The sequence below is a fragment of the Platichthys flesus genome, chromosome 4 (genome assembly GCF_949316205.1).
Source record: "Platichthys flesus chromosome 4, fPlaFle2.1, whole genome shotgun sequence".
In the NCBI taxonomy this organism is placed as follows: domain Eukaryota; kingdom Metazoa; phylum Chordata; class Actinopteri; order Pleuronectiformes; family Pleuronectidae; genus Platichthys; species Platichthys flesus.
The window spans coordinates 21,516,811-21,531,074 of NC_084948.1; the positions used below are offsets into that span (position 1 = coordinate 21,516,811).

The following is a 14,264-nucleotide window of genomic DNA, read 5'->3' on the forward strand; positions in this document are numbered from 1 at the left end:
GATGAAGAAGAAGTCTGATGCTGAGGACCTGGAGACTTTGTTCCACGGGATCGAGCTTGGAGTTGTGGGGTGGGTCTTGGAAATCCAGCTCTCCTAAATGGAGAAGGCTCCTTCGATGACATAGATGCCATCAAGGAGCCTTGTTCTGAATGAAGTATGGAAGAATAAACTATGAATTAATTTGGCAAACACCCAACCGTGCATGAAATAAAACAGGAAATGAATATGGGTCATTTTTTAACCCATGTTGTGCAGCATAGCAATCGTATCAAAGGGTTAACGTGTGGAAGAGAAGTTCCTCTTCTACACTGAACATGGTATTGCCATCATAAAGAGACTTATCCTGTGAGTAACCTGCTGTAGATGAATCCAACCGGCGACAGGAGGACTCATGAAGCTCAACACATCCAATAAAAAGCAGGTTCACCAACTTTACTAACCAAAAACACAGCACAAGCTTCCACCTCACTGAGGGATGTTTTAATATTACCTGTGTTTGGGGTGTGTGCATTGTAACGATCACCAGCGTCAAACGAAAGCACTTTGTGTGGAGTGTAATCTTCATAACTCCTCGTTCTGAACCACGATCAAGTTTTTGTACTATATTTATACTTTTACCCATATGATTTATATTGTTGTCTAAACGTGGTGTTGATACGGACACATTACCATAACTCGGGACAGTTTTTGTTTGTTTCAGAGACAACTTCAGTAGATCAACATTTTTCAAACTGACGAATCTGCGACCGAGTGTGCCACCGACCAGCAACATTTTGAATAAAGAAAACATATCACCAGTTACCGTGATCCCCAGTTAAACTGAAACACCGGTTCCCGACCAGCCGGAAGTAGTTTTAAGATGCGTTCGTGTCATGTCGTTTAAACTGATATTACTATTAGCTATATGTACCATGTCTTTTAACATCTATAATCATTTAATTCGTATCTATTTCATGTTGGAAGAGATATTTTAAAATATGAATCACATTTATACATTTTATCCAACGAGACTTTAAGATAAGCAGACCTACACAACTCTTAAATGTGGTAGCTTGCTTGTTTTTCCCATTCTGCTATTATTGAATGAACGCAGCACTTACGGATCCCTAAACGAATAAAACAATTATTTTATATTCAGTTTTTCATGTTGCATTGTTCATGCTTTCGGATTGATATTACTCACACGTATTTGTATGTATTTTGCATTTTACCACCAGTTGTTTGCATACGTTTGTTTTAATAACTTTGATTATTTAAGTACTTTATGCAAGAAGTTCACAAGAGCCATCAAAAATCACCAGATTTGTAGATCTTAATTGGGCAGGAATGGAATATTTCCCTTTTGAAAATAAGTATATAATTTAAAAAAGGGAAATAATTCATTATTATGCAGGGTATTTGAGTAGGCCTGCATCTAAATTTTTACGTCCATAACTAACGGTAACACACTTTTTTTTTACAGTATCTGTACCAACCTTATATAAATCACTGTAAGTCAAACAGTGATCTCAAACGCTCCATTCTGCAGGTGCACTGTCCCTTTAAGAACCTCTGCACCGGACCGGAAGTACTCGTGTCAAGTTTGCAGTATTTCTCCCAGGTCCAGAGTCAGTCGATCAGAAACATCTTCCCACACTTGTTGTGGTTTCCTCCCAGTTTAACTCTGACTCCCGGAGCCTCCGTTATAAACCCGGTGGGAACGATGGCTCAGTATGAAGAAGTGAACGTGCGCGGATATGAAGAATTCTGCAACGCTGTGTCTCAGAGGAAAGGGAAAGACATTTTTGTTTATTTCTCTGGTGATAAAGACGCTCAGGGGAGGAGCTGGTGTCCAGACTGTGTGACAGGTAAATCAAGACACTTCACTCCAACACGTTTAATTCAACTAGCACAATCCTGCTCCTTCCATTTTGAGGAAAACTCAATTGCAATTGCGGCAGACTCCCCCCCTTTGCTGAGGCAGTTAGTCAGGTCTGATGTGTTGCATTTATTGATTGTGTTGCATATTTAATATTTAATTCATATCTCATGCCCTATTTTTATTTGTCTCCTCAACAGTTTGTGATGTTGTCTTTCAGCTGAGCCCGTGGTGAGAGGAGAGATGAGTCATCTTCCTGAAGGATCTGTCTTCATCTACTGTCAAGTTGGAGAAAGAGCTTAGTCAGTGTTTCTCACTTCTTTATTACACCTGCTTCTAACAGACTGTCAGCCGCACACATGACACGTGCTGCTTATGCTCACGACTACAGGGCATTGCATTGTCAAATAGCTTTTTGAAGAATTATAATTCTGCTTTATTAAATATCATTTAGTTTTTTTTTTTAAATTTACAGTGTGACCTTTAGCCCAAATAATGTTATAGCAGCAGGAAAGGGAAATATAAGTAATTCTTTGTATTTGTGAACTCACTTATCAGTAACCTACTTAATAAATTGATAACAAAGCTTGATTAACATTAGAGTTTTATTATTTTCCTAAAGATGAAATTATGAGGTGATTACGAGATTTTAAAAATTAATTAGAAACCATATTGATTGATAAAGTTGAAGGCATTTTTTAAGAAATCACATTTAACAGCTTATAAGATGTGAATATTTCCTTGTTTACCAAATTTTCTCTGACGGTCAATTCATGTTTGAGTATTTGCCAATTTGTCCGACAGAACAGAAATAAGAATATTTTCAATTGAGCTTCAGGGACCAACGAGTGACATTTTGATGTTTTGTAGATTGAAGAATGATCAATGACTGATCAATGTATTTTTAAATTAGATGTATTGATCATGAAAATAACTGTTGTGGTCTCAGCCACAAGTCAATACAACATAATTCTTGGAGAACATCTTGAGTATCTCTCTCAGAATAAGGAGACGAGTTTTAGGAACTTTAGCTGAAAATCCTTCTCACCCTTTCAAAGCCTGTTCTCTCGTATGTGTTGCATCATCGTCTTAATCATGTCTGTTTCATGCTTCAGTTGGAAGGATCCAAGTAACGACTTCAAGAAGACTCTGAAGTTGAGTGGAGTTCCCACCCTACTGAGATATGGCACAGTAAGAATAATTACAGTTGGAATTTGCTTGTTTCATCAACATAGGTTCTAACTCTTAAATATTTAATGAAAGATCCTCAGAGATGAGTTAGATAATAAGACTGAATTTAGTTTTAATACTCTTTCAGTGTCTCTGATATGCAGCCAAATGAGCAGCGAGCTGTGTGGTCTGTCTGTTTCAGCCTCAGAAGCTGGTGGAGGACGAATGCTTCAAATCAGAGCTGGTGAGGATGATGTTCACGGAGGACTGAGGGATCCTGTGCCGCTCACATCACTCATGAACCATTCAAGACTGCTCTTCTGTTGAACAGCTGCCACCATTCAGTTTCAGCACCACTGCATTATTGAATATCGATAATCAATTCACCAGACATATCTCCCTATGTAACTTGATACAAATCATCAACTGTACAATTGAAATAATGATCATCGCTTTTAATAAACAGCCATTCCCTTCATTCTATACTGGAACCACAGAGCAGATGTAACTCTCACTCGTTTAGCTCTGTGTACAATCAGTCAGTCCTGGGGTTGACACATTTCTTCTCATGTAATGTTGACACTACGTAGCTATCAGAATATCTTTGAACTGTCTTTATTGTGACCATTTAATGTGATTCTTCTTTTTTTTTTGCCTTACAAAAGACTTGAATAAAGTGGCACTCGGTGTTGATCATTTTGTGGCAGAACCAAACTTGTGTTTTTTGTTGAATGATGATCCCAATGGTGACAAGTGTAAATGATACAACTAACAATGCTAGCGTTTTGAACTACGTTATGGAAAGTAAAAGTTCTGCCTTCAAAGTCGTACTTAAGGATATGTACTTCAAGTATTAAAATGGAAACTTCTCATTCTGCAGTAAAAATGTCCCCTGAAAATTTTAATTATGTGGAACTCTGATTTACATTAACACCTGATTAACCTGAGATGTTGACAGATGATTCGTAGGAAACGAAAGAAAAACAAGGCTAAATCCATTTTTGGACACAAGTTGTGAATAAATTGATAATAACAGTTATTTCAATATACATTTGATGTAACTTCTCACATTAGAAATAGGCTGTATTTGATATGTAGTAATGTATTTGATTAATTCTATCAAATTAAATCTTAATAAATCTACATGTACAATTTAACCTGAGATGAATATGTCTGATAAATGTGGTGTATGTAACGCACAATCTTTCCTTCTTTAAAGTACAAGTATACGGTAGCATTAATAGAAATACTTAAAAGACTGGACCATGAATCAGAACTAATTTAAGTCTTTCTTCCTAATTTTCAGACTTGAATCAAATCTGTGAATGTAAAAAGTATATTTAGAAAAGCCATTTATCACATGTTTCAACTTTTTCATTGCACTCATTTGTTTTGTTGTGATCAATTCTTAATTATATATTTAATGTAATCGAATTAGAATTTGTGATTGAGTCTGAAAATACAAGAGGCTGGAACACCACATTTGAAGCAGAAAGGATCAACACAGAGTCACAGGGATCTCAGAGTGAAGATGAGGAGCAGTCAAATGCCAGGATGTTATATAGGAGAATTACGGCTGTTTGCCTGAGCCAGTTCAAACTGGTTCTGTGGTCGCAGTTTGAGACAGGAATTCGAAAATAGGAATAAATTATTTGCCTAGTTTCCATTAGATTCTTGGACAGTCAATAAGTAATAGAAAGGTCATACAGGTTTCAGGTCAGAAAAACTTCAAAGCAGTTTCAACCACACTTAGGTATTTTCCACTAAAAGTGAAACTTACAGCTCTCCAAGTTTGGACACCTTCCTGAAAATAGGATCTTAAACTCGGGCTGTGATTGCCTGCCACCTCAGTACTTACACCGAGCAAAGGTTCTCTCACAGGGTCACAAATGGTCCAAACATGAACGGACCTGCTTCAAGATTCACGAGAAATGACACTCCCTCCGCTGAAGAATTGTTGTGATATTGGGCAGGTTATACAGGTTCCTTATCTGCATTATTCCAGTGAACACACACAGGCTGCGGCAGAAGCTGATGGATGAAGAGCTGAAGACATGGCACAAACGGTGAGTCTCCTGCAGCTCATTACTTATAGTAGATTTAGTTTTTGTTCCTTTACAGTGAAACAGTTTTAAATGTTCTTTGTGCATGACATGGTGAAGGCACAGACATGATGTCATAGATAGGTGTAGATTAAAATATATCAACAAACTTTACTTTCAGTTTGTTCACGTTATGTGTGCAAAGTGTTTTGGTTATAAGAGTCAAATATAACATTAGTATTTTAATGCAACTTTAAAATGTTATTCTTTCAAAGAATTTACAACAGAAACCAGAATAAACAGGATGAAGTGTGTGATCGCAGCTGCTTTTCAACAATAAACAGTTTTATTTACCTAAAAGTGAACAAAATACAGAGTCCTGGTCCATAAGGGGTCGACTGAACAAAAACAGATCTAACAAAAGGAAAAGATATATGATGACTGATCAGAGCATTTCAGAAACAAAAGGAGCAAACAAAGACAAACAGCTAAACTACCAGTTCCGACCCCGAAAAACCAGCTCATTAGTAAGTCAGCATCAAACATTAAGCCATTAACCACACAAACAAATACAACAGGAAGCCACGATGAAAAGCACTTTGATCACTGCACATTTACATTGACTTCAGCCATGTTTTTTACAGTAGCCCAGACTGGACAAACTAAACCTTTTGAGTTTCTATGATGACTGAAGCTGCCACAGGTTCTCTCTCATGTTTGGAAGGGAAGGGTGAGGTGAGGGGTGTTCAGCTGCAACATGACTCTTAACCACTAGATTACACTAAATTCTACACATTCAACCTTTAAATGTGGTTTCATGAGGGGGCGGTGGCAGAGCCTAGTGACCTTTGACCTGCAGTTTGTCAATTGTTTAAATAACAACGGTTCTTCTCATCTTGTCTCTTGCAGGTTCGAAGAGCAGCTTGCCCAGCATGGGTAGGCCTCGCTGCAGCTAGGGCTGCAACTAACGACTTCTCTGATAGACGATTAATCTATCGATCATTGAAACGATTAAGCAAGTAATCGGACTATGAATGACACAAATTCTCAATCGCTCTTATTTAGCCAAAAGCGTTTAAGTTTAGCTTGAGGAGGTTCGCGGCATGTGATGACTGAAAATAAAGACAATAAAGATCGAAACTTCATTCAAACATTTATTTTAATAAACTTTGCTCCGTTTTAGGCTACTATTGATACAAAAACAAAGAATTAATACAGTTTTTGTCCATTTAAAACCAGCGGAGGCGAGTCTGCCTCGTCTACATTACGATGTTAAACGTGACTCCTCTTCAATGCTCGTGTCGTGATCCATGGAAAACAAGGTCCGCCTTACAAATATTGCCGGTAGTTTTATTTCGGCTATGCTTTGGGTGAAGTTCTACCATACCTTTGACTACCTGGTACGCGGTGGTGTTTGCAACGGACTCTGCCATTGGTCCATGTTGTGACACTATTGAACATGCGTGACTTTCAGAGATAGAAAGGGAGCGAGATGGCTGACTCCTCAGCTACTTCCATCAGCACCTCCAGTAAATCAATGTTTAGTCCAAACTACGGCCCGCAGGCCAACTGCATCCCGCATCAAAAAAAAACAAAAAAAACGAGCAATTTAGTAGCACCTAAATGGCACTTACTTATTGCACTTTGTAGTTTTCCTTTATTTTTTAAGAAATTGTACTTTTTCTTGATTCTTGTTGTTCTGTGTTTGTACCCTCGGGGTTGAATGCACTTATTGTAAGTTGCTTTGGATGAAAGCGTCAGCTAAATGTAATGTAATGGACTATGGCCCACTGTATTGTGCTTCTCAGTTTAGACACTAGGTGGCACCCAACTCACCCCTAACCTACCAGCTGTCCCTCTGAACACCACCACGCCCCCCTGCCTGTATGAGGCCCTCGGGATAAAAAGTTTGGACACCCCTGATCTAGAGGTTTCTTTTTCTATGACATGTCATTCGTCACTTTTTAAATCGACCAAATAATCATTTGCACTCAATTTTTTTGCAATAAAACACAATTTGAAGATACGTTTCTTCAGTGTGAATGATTTTCCGAATTTTTCAAAATATATTTAGAAAAGATCACATGTTTCCTTTTATCATCCCACTAATTTGTGCCTGCACTTTAAATGTGTGCAGATGAATACATGCTGAATGCATACATGTAGCTGAATACATGCAGATATTCCAGAATCTTAAACCAACCACCTCACAGCCATTGAAGGTCCAGTATGTAAGATTAAGGGGAAAGGATCTATTGGCAGAAATTATTGTTTTCCCCTCACCTCACCCTCTCCTTCCAAACAAAAGAGAACCTGTGCTCGCTTTCAGTTGGCATAAAAACTCAAAAGGTGTTTAGTTTGTCCAGTCTGGGCTACTGTAACAAAAACCATGGTTTCCTCCTAAGAGAGGACCTGCTCCAGATGTAAATATAAAATATTGACATATAAAGGGCCCATTCTAGGATAAAGAAAACAAAAATGTAAAGTTTACATTATTACACATTACTGAAAACATCACTAGGATTATTTTATATGCAATATCTGGCAATAGATCCCTTCGCCTCAATCTTACACACTTAACCAGTATGATTGAAACCAAAAGAAATAACAACAAGATATTTATCATGAAGATAAAAATGTCAGACTGATACGAACAATTTCATCATGATTTTATTTTTGTCTTTGTCGTCCAGCCGAATAACTTGAGTAAATGTAGCTTGTAACTTACCTCCTGTGAACACTAGGTGGCAGCAGATTCATAAGGATTGACCCTCAGCCTTATAAATAGAATTATAAAAAGAATTATAGAATATCAATTAAACTTGTCTAATTAAGTTTATAATTCAATTAATGAATCCTGAGCATTTAATAATATCTGAGGTTGATTTGAGCTCAAACCTAGAATCAGGCTAATTATAACTTCCAGACTAGACAATATTTAGTGAAATAAAACGTGTAACTCTGATACAAAAAGACTCATTTATTGAATTTAACACACATAAAGATGCTCAAAGTGTTTTCTTTAAATCCGGAGTAATAATGAGGTGTCGGGGTTGAAAGTGTCGCTGTTGCAGTCAGGGCCATTTAAGCGGAGCGCATTCCTGCACAGCGCGCACACCGGAGGAGGACGAGCGGGCGGAGAGACGCTTCTCACACCGCAGCACCGACACACAGGAGCCGGAGCTTCACCCAGAGACAACACACACCCCGTCACACCGGAGGGCGGAGGAAGAAGCGCGGTGCTGTCGCCTCAACGCAGCGGGGTTACATGCGCAGCTGTCTCGGCGGCTGAGGGGGACAACAGCGTCGTGTGTTCGCGGACCGTGCCGCTGCGATGTCGGAGTTCCTGGTGGGTCTGCTCGGGGAGCGGCTCGTCAACAGCGAGAAAGCCGAGGTGGACGTGCACTCGCTGGGCGCCAAGCTGTCCCTGGTGGGGCTCTTCTTCGGCTGCAGCCTGAACGCGCCGTGCAAGCAGTTCAACGGGAGCCTGTGCGAGTTCTACAGCCGCTTCAAGAAGGCGTCCGAGCACAAGGACAAGCTGGACGTCGTCTTCATCTCCTCGGACCAGGACCAGAAACACTGGCAGGACTTTTTGCAGGAGATGCCCTGGCCCGCGTTGCCCTTCAAAGACAGACACAAAAAGGTAAGAGGGCGACAAGAGGACACCAAACCCCCCCTTACCCCCCCAGAACCAGTTCTGGTTCTTCTGGAGAGGGTTCAGTGTGGTTACTGGGTCTGGAGATCACTGGGAACCACTGAACAGGGCCACGTCTGCTTCGTATCTGTGCGTGCACAGGTGTACCTGCTTTGATTTGGATCCATTGTAAAGGTTTAGCCTCGTTTTGATCCAAATCTGAACCCGGATCAGTCAAATCAAGTTCATATAGTTACACATCTACGACTGCATGTATAGGAAACAAATTCAGATTTACAAGAGTCAGTGGTTAAAACAAAGAGTTACATTTTAACCTTACAATAAATAAATAGTTAAAGTGTAAATGTCAGATTTACTTGCACAGAACAATAAATGAAAAACTGACTTTTTAATATCACATTTCAGCCTCTGGACAATAACACAGCCAGCCAGAGGAAGTAGTTATCCTTTTGATTTGATTTAGTCAAGATAATCTAAACGTGTAAGGCCCTCCCACACCCATCAGTCTTCAATGAGAGAGGGAACTGAAAGAAAGACTTCATTTCCTCTTTGTCCAGTCACTTCGGTTCTGTTCAGGGGTCTGACTACTTCTGGAAACACAATCTTCTAGCTCCACATCTCTGGGCTCTGTGTCATCATGTTGCATCCAACATCCCAGGTTGGTGCACAGTAAGGACCTGTCCTGCCATCCTCTCATCTCTAGCTCTCCCTGGAGGGGACAACAAGGCAGCACTCAGATTGTTTCTACGTCCCCATTTTGATTTATCTGTCTTGTTAAAGACTTTTATTTTTGAAATAGTCCTGCTTTTGTAAATCCTGGAGCTCTATAGGAATTCTTTTTCTGATATACACATTTTTTTTAATTGGACTAAATGCTTTTAAAAATAAGTATTACTATTATTATGTTAAGATGTAATTGTTTTATTAAATCACACAATCTAGCAGCTTTTTTAGTTTACTGTACACTTATCTTGGAAGAATTAGAAGTTTTAATATCTAAGACAGATGTTTCCATTTTCTTTTGTTCATAGCTAAAACTACAACACACAAAAATGTAACCGCTCATTAACATCTCGAGATAAGACGGATACAATTTGTGGCAAGTTTCCTTCACTGGCTTGGTCTGCAGATGTTTAACGGAGAATATATTTTCAATCTAAATATAAAGACGGACAATGTTATATACATGTGTGTGTTCTGCGGCCGTCCCAGCATCCTGGAGGCAGCACAGGTCTCTATCCCTAAACCTATAAAGGTTATAGCAGACAAGGCTTAATAAGACGCATTGATGAGCTGTATTTACACAGTATTAGTAATACATGTCAGTGAAGGTGGATTTTCTTTGCAGGGTAAAATATTCTAAAGATTAAAACTGGCCAAATATTTTTAAATAGGATTTAGACCCCTTGTTTTTTATGTTAAGGTGTGATTATACAATCAATTTAAATAATTTAACACTCTATGGCGAATAAAAATATATTTTTATTATCCTGTTCAGGTTATACAATAACCATAGTGGCTTCAATGTTAAGCCGACATCTTTACCACATCTGTATTTAGTCTAAAATCATGCACGTCTCTCCGTCTTCAGCCAATTCCTCTGTCCTCTGTGCAGGTGAGACGTGACTCGGACTGAATCATTGCCTTGTAAATTCTTTCAGATAGCCCATAATGGTTTCTGCTCCACTTCATAATGAAGTCCAGGCGTGAATAAAGGCTCGGGGATGACAGGCGAGTGGGGGTTGTCTTGTTGTTGTCTCGGGCGTAGCACACCCATCGCCACGGTGCAGCGTCATTGTGTCCTTACTGCATGTGGAAAAATATCTGCGGCATCAACGTAGCCCTCGTTAACTCTCTCTCCGGTCGTCTGGGGTCTGCCTCGGCCTTACGACAGGAGAGCAACGCAGTCGTGTGTCTGTGGTTTTGCAGAGGCCTGCAGAGCTGCCTCAGCCTGGGCTGCGTCCAGCCTCCGGCCTATTCTCCCTCTCACCATTGTGACGCCGTGCATGTGTCAGTAAGCAGCTTTGGTACAGTAACAGCCGTTTCTGAATGTGACATCTGCAGAGGCACACTGAGGGTGTCGTTGCCCCCTCATCGTCCTCTAATTAATTCATGATTTATGCATGTTGGCATTTAAATAGTATTGTAACAGTACAGCAGTATGCCGTGACCCGAGCCTTCGTTTACACTGCAGCCGTCCTCCTGTCCAAACGACTGGTGCTAATCCGTGAACGCTTGGATTCTTCAGGAAAGCATTTTTAATTCAGAGTTTAGGTTGATGCCTGTTCCCCGTTTTTGTATTGTTGCTTAATTAGTTGCCTATTGTGTGGGGAATTATGCATCGCAGCGAAACACACGCGTTTGTCGACTCAGGACGAAGATGCACATGTTTTATATATTTCTGGTTAGGATTAGACGCGTCTTAATCAATTGTGAGAATCTAGTTTTGCAGACCAGGAAGTGGGAAGTTAGCTGGTACCAAAATCAGCTCCGAGCAGCACAGGCGGAGAGACGGCTCATTATGTGGCAGCAGGTCTGAATGTGAGCGTTACATTAACCCAGGAGGATTTATGTGGGCTGTACAGGGACCTGACGGGCGAGAGAGGTTGACCCCAGTGACGGCTCTGTTGATGTTGTGGTTCTGCGGAGACTTAAGTGTTCCTCTCCCCACTTCCTCTCAGGATCTGTTCTGCACGGTTCAAGCAGAGCTCCCGGTGAAGGATGCGATTTTCCTTCAGTCTCGTCTTTTAGAGCCTCAGAGGCCACCTCACGACTCAGGCTGTACCTCCTCCTCCTCCTCCTCCTCCTCCTCCTCACTACTCTCCCCCCCGTTCTGACTTGGCTATCTCTCTCACTGGAGGCTGTCCTCTTTTTCTCTCCACTCAGGGGTTATCCAGGCCTTCCCCTCGCAGGAAATGTTTGTTATTTATTCAAGAAGGGATTGTGTTCTTGATTAAATGCAGAGAGAGAAAGGAAAAAAGTCTGGTGATGTTAACTTAACGTCAAGGCCAATGTTTTTCTTTTAAGGGAGAAAAAGGTGAAAACTGTCACGTAGTTCTCTGGTGGTTTGTAACCAAAATACATCGAGTGAAAAGTGTAATTGGTTTTTATATCTACGTGCCAAGGCCTTAGCATAGATATTTCCTCATGTGCATGTTGAAAAAATAAGTTTGCCAGGAATCTTTCCCATTATAAATTCCAGTATTTGAATGTATGGGAAACTTAAAGTGGCCTCTAATTTCTTTTTTTTCCACTTTTAAGGTGGTATCACTTCATAACACCGACAGGGCAAGATGTCACAGCATCGTCTTTTTTTACATTTCACTGAATACACTCCATTGTATCATTGGGGACCCTCGACGAGCTCGTTCTCAGCGTGTAGACGTCTGCTTGTTGTTCGGTGACGGCCAGCTGTCTGGCTGTCTTGGCTTGCTGGCACTGCCTTACATGGGCTTGTGTTGCGGGAGTGTGAGCACTCCATGTAAATCAATTAAACCCGGAGCCAACGCAATGTAAAAACCTGACGACCGATGGGGGGAGAACAAGCTGAGATGCTGCCAGGGGAGTCAGTCCTGCAGAAGTCAAAGGGGTGTGTGTGTGTGGGGAGGGGGGGGGGTTCCCATTGCAGTAAGAGAAAGGCCTCTTGTTCATGTCCTCCTGGTCGGGGGTTCTGCTCTGGAGCTGGCCCCCAGAGGCCGGACACCCGCTCCTTCGGCCCACAGCCAGGGGCTCAGGGTGCAGAGGGGCTCAGGGTGCAGAGGGGCTCAGGGTGCAGAGGGGCTTCAGAGAGCGGGGCTAGGCACGCCTTTCATCAATATGTCACCGATCTGCTGAAAACTGCGGTGCCCCCCCACCGTCATCATGCAGCTCAGCCCTCCTCGCCTGTGACAGCAGAAGCGTCTTGAGAAAGGGGCCTGAACAGTTTTATCTGCAGGTGCTGATTCTCCGCTCTTGATCCGTCTGTGTCACTTTTTTGTTTTTGTTGGAGTGTGTCGCTGGATGGTTTTTTTTCCTTTGTTGTGTTCTCTCACAAAGTGTGGGTTGGTAGCATGAGCAGACATTTTTTAGGCTTTTGTGATGTGGAATATCTGTAATTAAGAGCTTTAGAGTTAATTGACGATTCAGAGAGGAGGTATGCATCGCCCGTTTCTGCTCAGTCTGCTTCTGCTGCAGCTCGTGTATGTATGTATGCGTATATGGTATCAGCAGGAAATCCGACATGTTTCTTAAAGGTCACCCTATAGTTAGTAAGAAAAGAAAAACAGTGACTGCTCCTAAATAACCATTAATTTCACAATTTAAAGACAAATATACTTTAATTTGTTCATTAGTATATTATTGAGACAGCTCCTCTTCTGTATGCAGTAGAAAAATGAGAATTCATACCACGGCACATGGAACAAATACAAGAGAGTCAACAAGAATGACCTGACATAGATTATTCTACCGAATGAAGCTGTTAACATGAAATTCCTTTTACATTCCTAACTCTGATCAAAGTACATTCTAACTTTTAATAACCTCAAGAAATATAAAATATACTCACATAAATCCAGATGATTGATTTCAGTCTTTATTTGTTCAGTGGCGTCTAGGGGCCTGTTCACTCCCCTAAAAATGGCTGAGGTAAAAACTACTTAGGAGTCTTAGATTTATTAAAGGAAGCTGTATGTTGTTATAGTACCTGTACCAAGATCTGGCTATAGTACACATTTTAGTGTTACATAATGTTATTTTAATTACACAGGAAAAACTACAGGATGTTCCTAAAGACAGTCATTACACATTTATAAGGATCTGCACATCTGGATTTAGTTTCTGAGGTGTAATTGTGGGGGCTTTTTTAATAGCTGGTTAAATCTTTGCGATGCATTAATACTTATTTGTCTGGTTCACGTCAGCAACAGCATGTTATTCTCTCCCACGTCAATGAACTGGTAAGAAGACACTTCTTATTTGTAGTACTCTACTTTAATTGCAACTGTAAATCTTTTTTTTTATTATTTCAATTTATACATTCACTCCATTTAGTTTTGTGTTACTCTTACTTTTCAGTTTGGCTGTAAGCTGACCTTGTAGAGACTGTTTGTAACCTTGACTATGGCTGTGTGCATGCACGCCCGGCTGCAGCACTGTACTTTAATATGACTCCATTGTCCTGCAGCTGTGAGGCCTTGTTGTTGCTGTGCGCCATGTTTGACAAGAGCTTATGTAAAGAATGTGTGCAGACACCTGCTCCGCTGAAGTTGTTCAGGGCCACAGGGCATGGAAACCGAGTAGGTTTGTGAGGGTTCAGGATACTTGGCACTGCCAACTGTCACATCTCACCCCACCAGGCTTGTGTTACTGTCTTCTTTCACTGCCCATTGTGTCCTCTCCACTTGCAGATCTGTTATATTAAGAGAGGCGACAATGGAGATCTCATCAGAGGTGAAGTTCCGAGGCTTAGATTACTCAAGTGAGAGTAAAGGAACAGTCGCACTGTGTGTGTCATAAAATTCAATCTGTTTTCACATCCGTTATCTACACGTTGAACAAC

General features: G+C 40.8%; 2 protein-coding genes across 2 annotated transcripts in view; both read left to right on the forward strand.

The window, feature by feature from the left end:
- The first annotated feature begins 1,562 nt into the window (after positions 1 to 1,562).
- Positions 1,563 to 3,742, forward strand: txndc17 (thioredoxin domain containing 17). Its single transcript, XM_062386521.1, has 4 exons — positions 1,563 to 1,847; positions 2,079 to 2,160; positions 2,974 to 3,049; positions 3,231 to 3,742. The coding sequence occupies exons 1-4, from the start codon at positions 1,703 to 1,705 to the stop codon at positions 3,297 to 3,299; spliced, it is 372 nt and encodes a 123-aa protein (XP_062242505.1). The 5' UTR covers positions 1,563 to 1,702; the 3' UTR covers positions 3,300 to 3,742.
- A 4,427-nt stretch (positions 3,743 to 8,169) lies between these two features.
- Positions 8,170 to 14,264, forward strand: part of nxn (nucleoredoxin) — a 55,407-nt gene continuing 49,312 nt past the window's right edge. The window contains exon 1 of the mRNA XM_062386469.1: positions 8,170 to 8,713. Within this exon, the coding sequence (XP_062242453.1) occupies positions 8,405 to 8,713 (309 nt within the window). The 5' untranslated portion in view covers positions 8,170 to 8,404. The remainder of the gene's footprint in view (positions 8,714 to 14,264) is intronic.

Bases quoted from the DNA above. Each gene is read 5' to 3' on its own strand.
- txndc17 (XM_062386521.1), top strand. From the start codon at position 1,703: ATGGCTCAGTATGAAGAAGTGAACGTGCGCGGATATGAAGAATTCTGC. The intron at 2,161-2,973 runs GTCAGTGTTTCT...TTCATGCTTCAG, and splicing joins CAAGTTGGAGAAAGAGCTTA to TTGGAAGGATCCAAGTAACG. The intron at 3,050-3,230 runs GTAAGAATAATT...TGTCTGTTTCAG, and splicing joins CCCTACTGAGATATGGCACA to CCTCAGAAGCTGGTGGAGGA.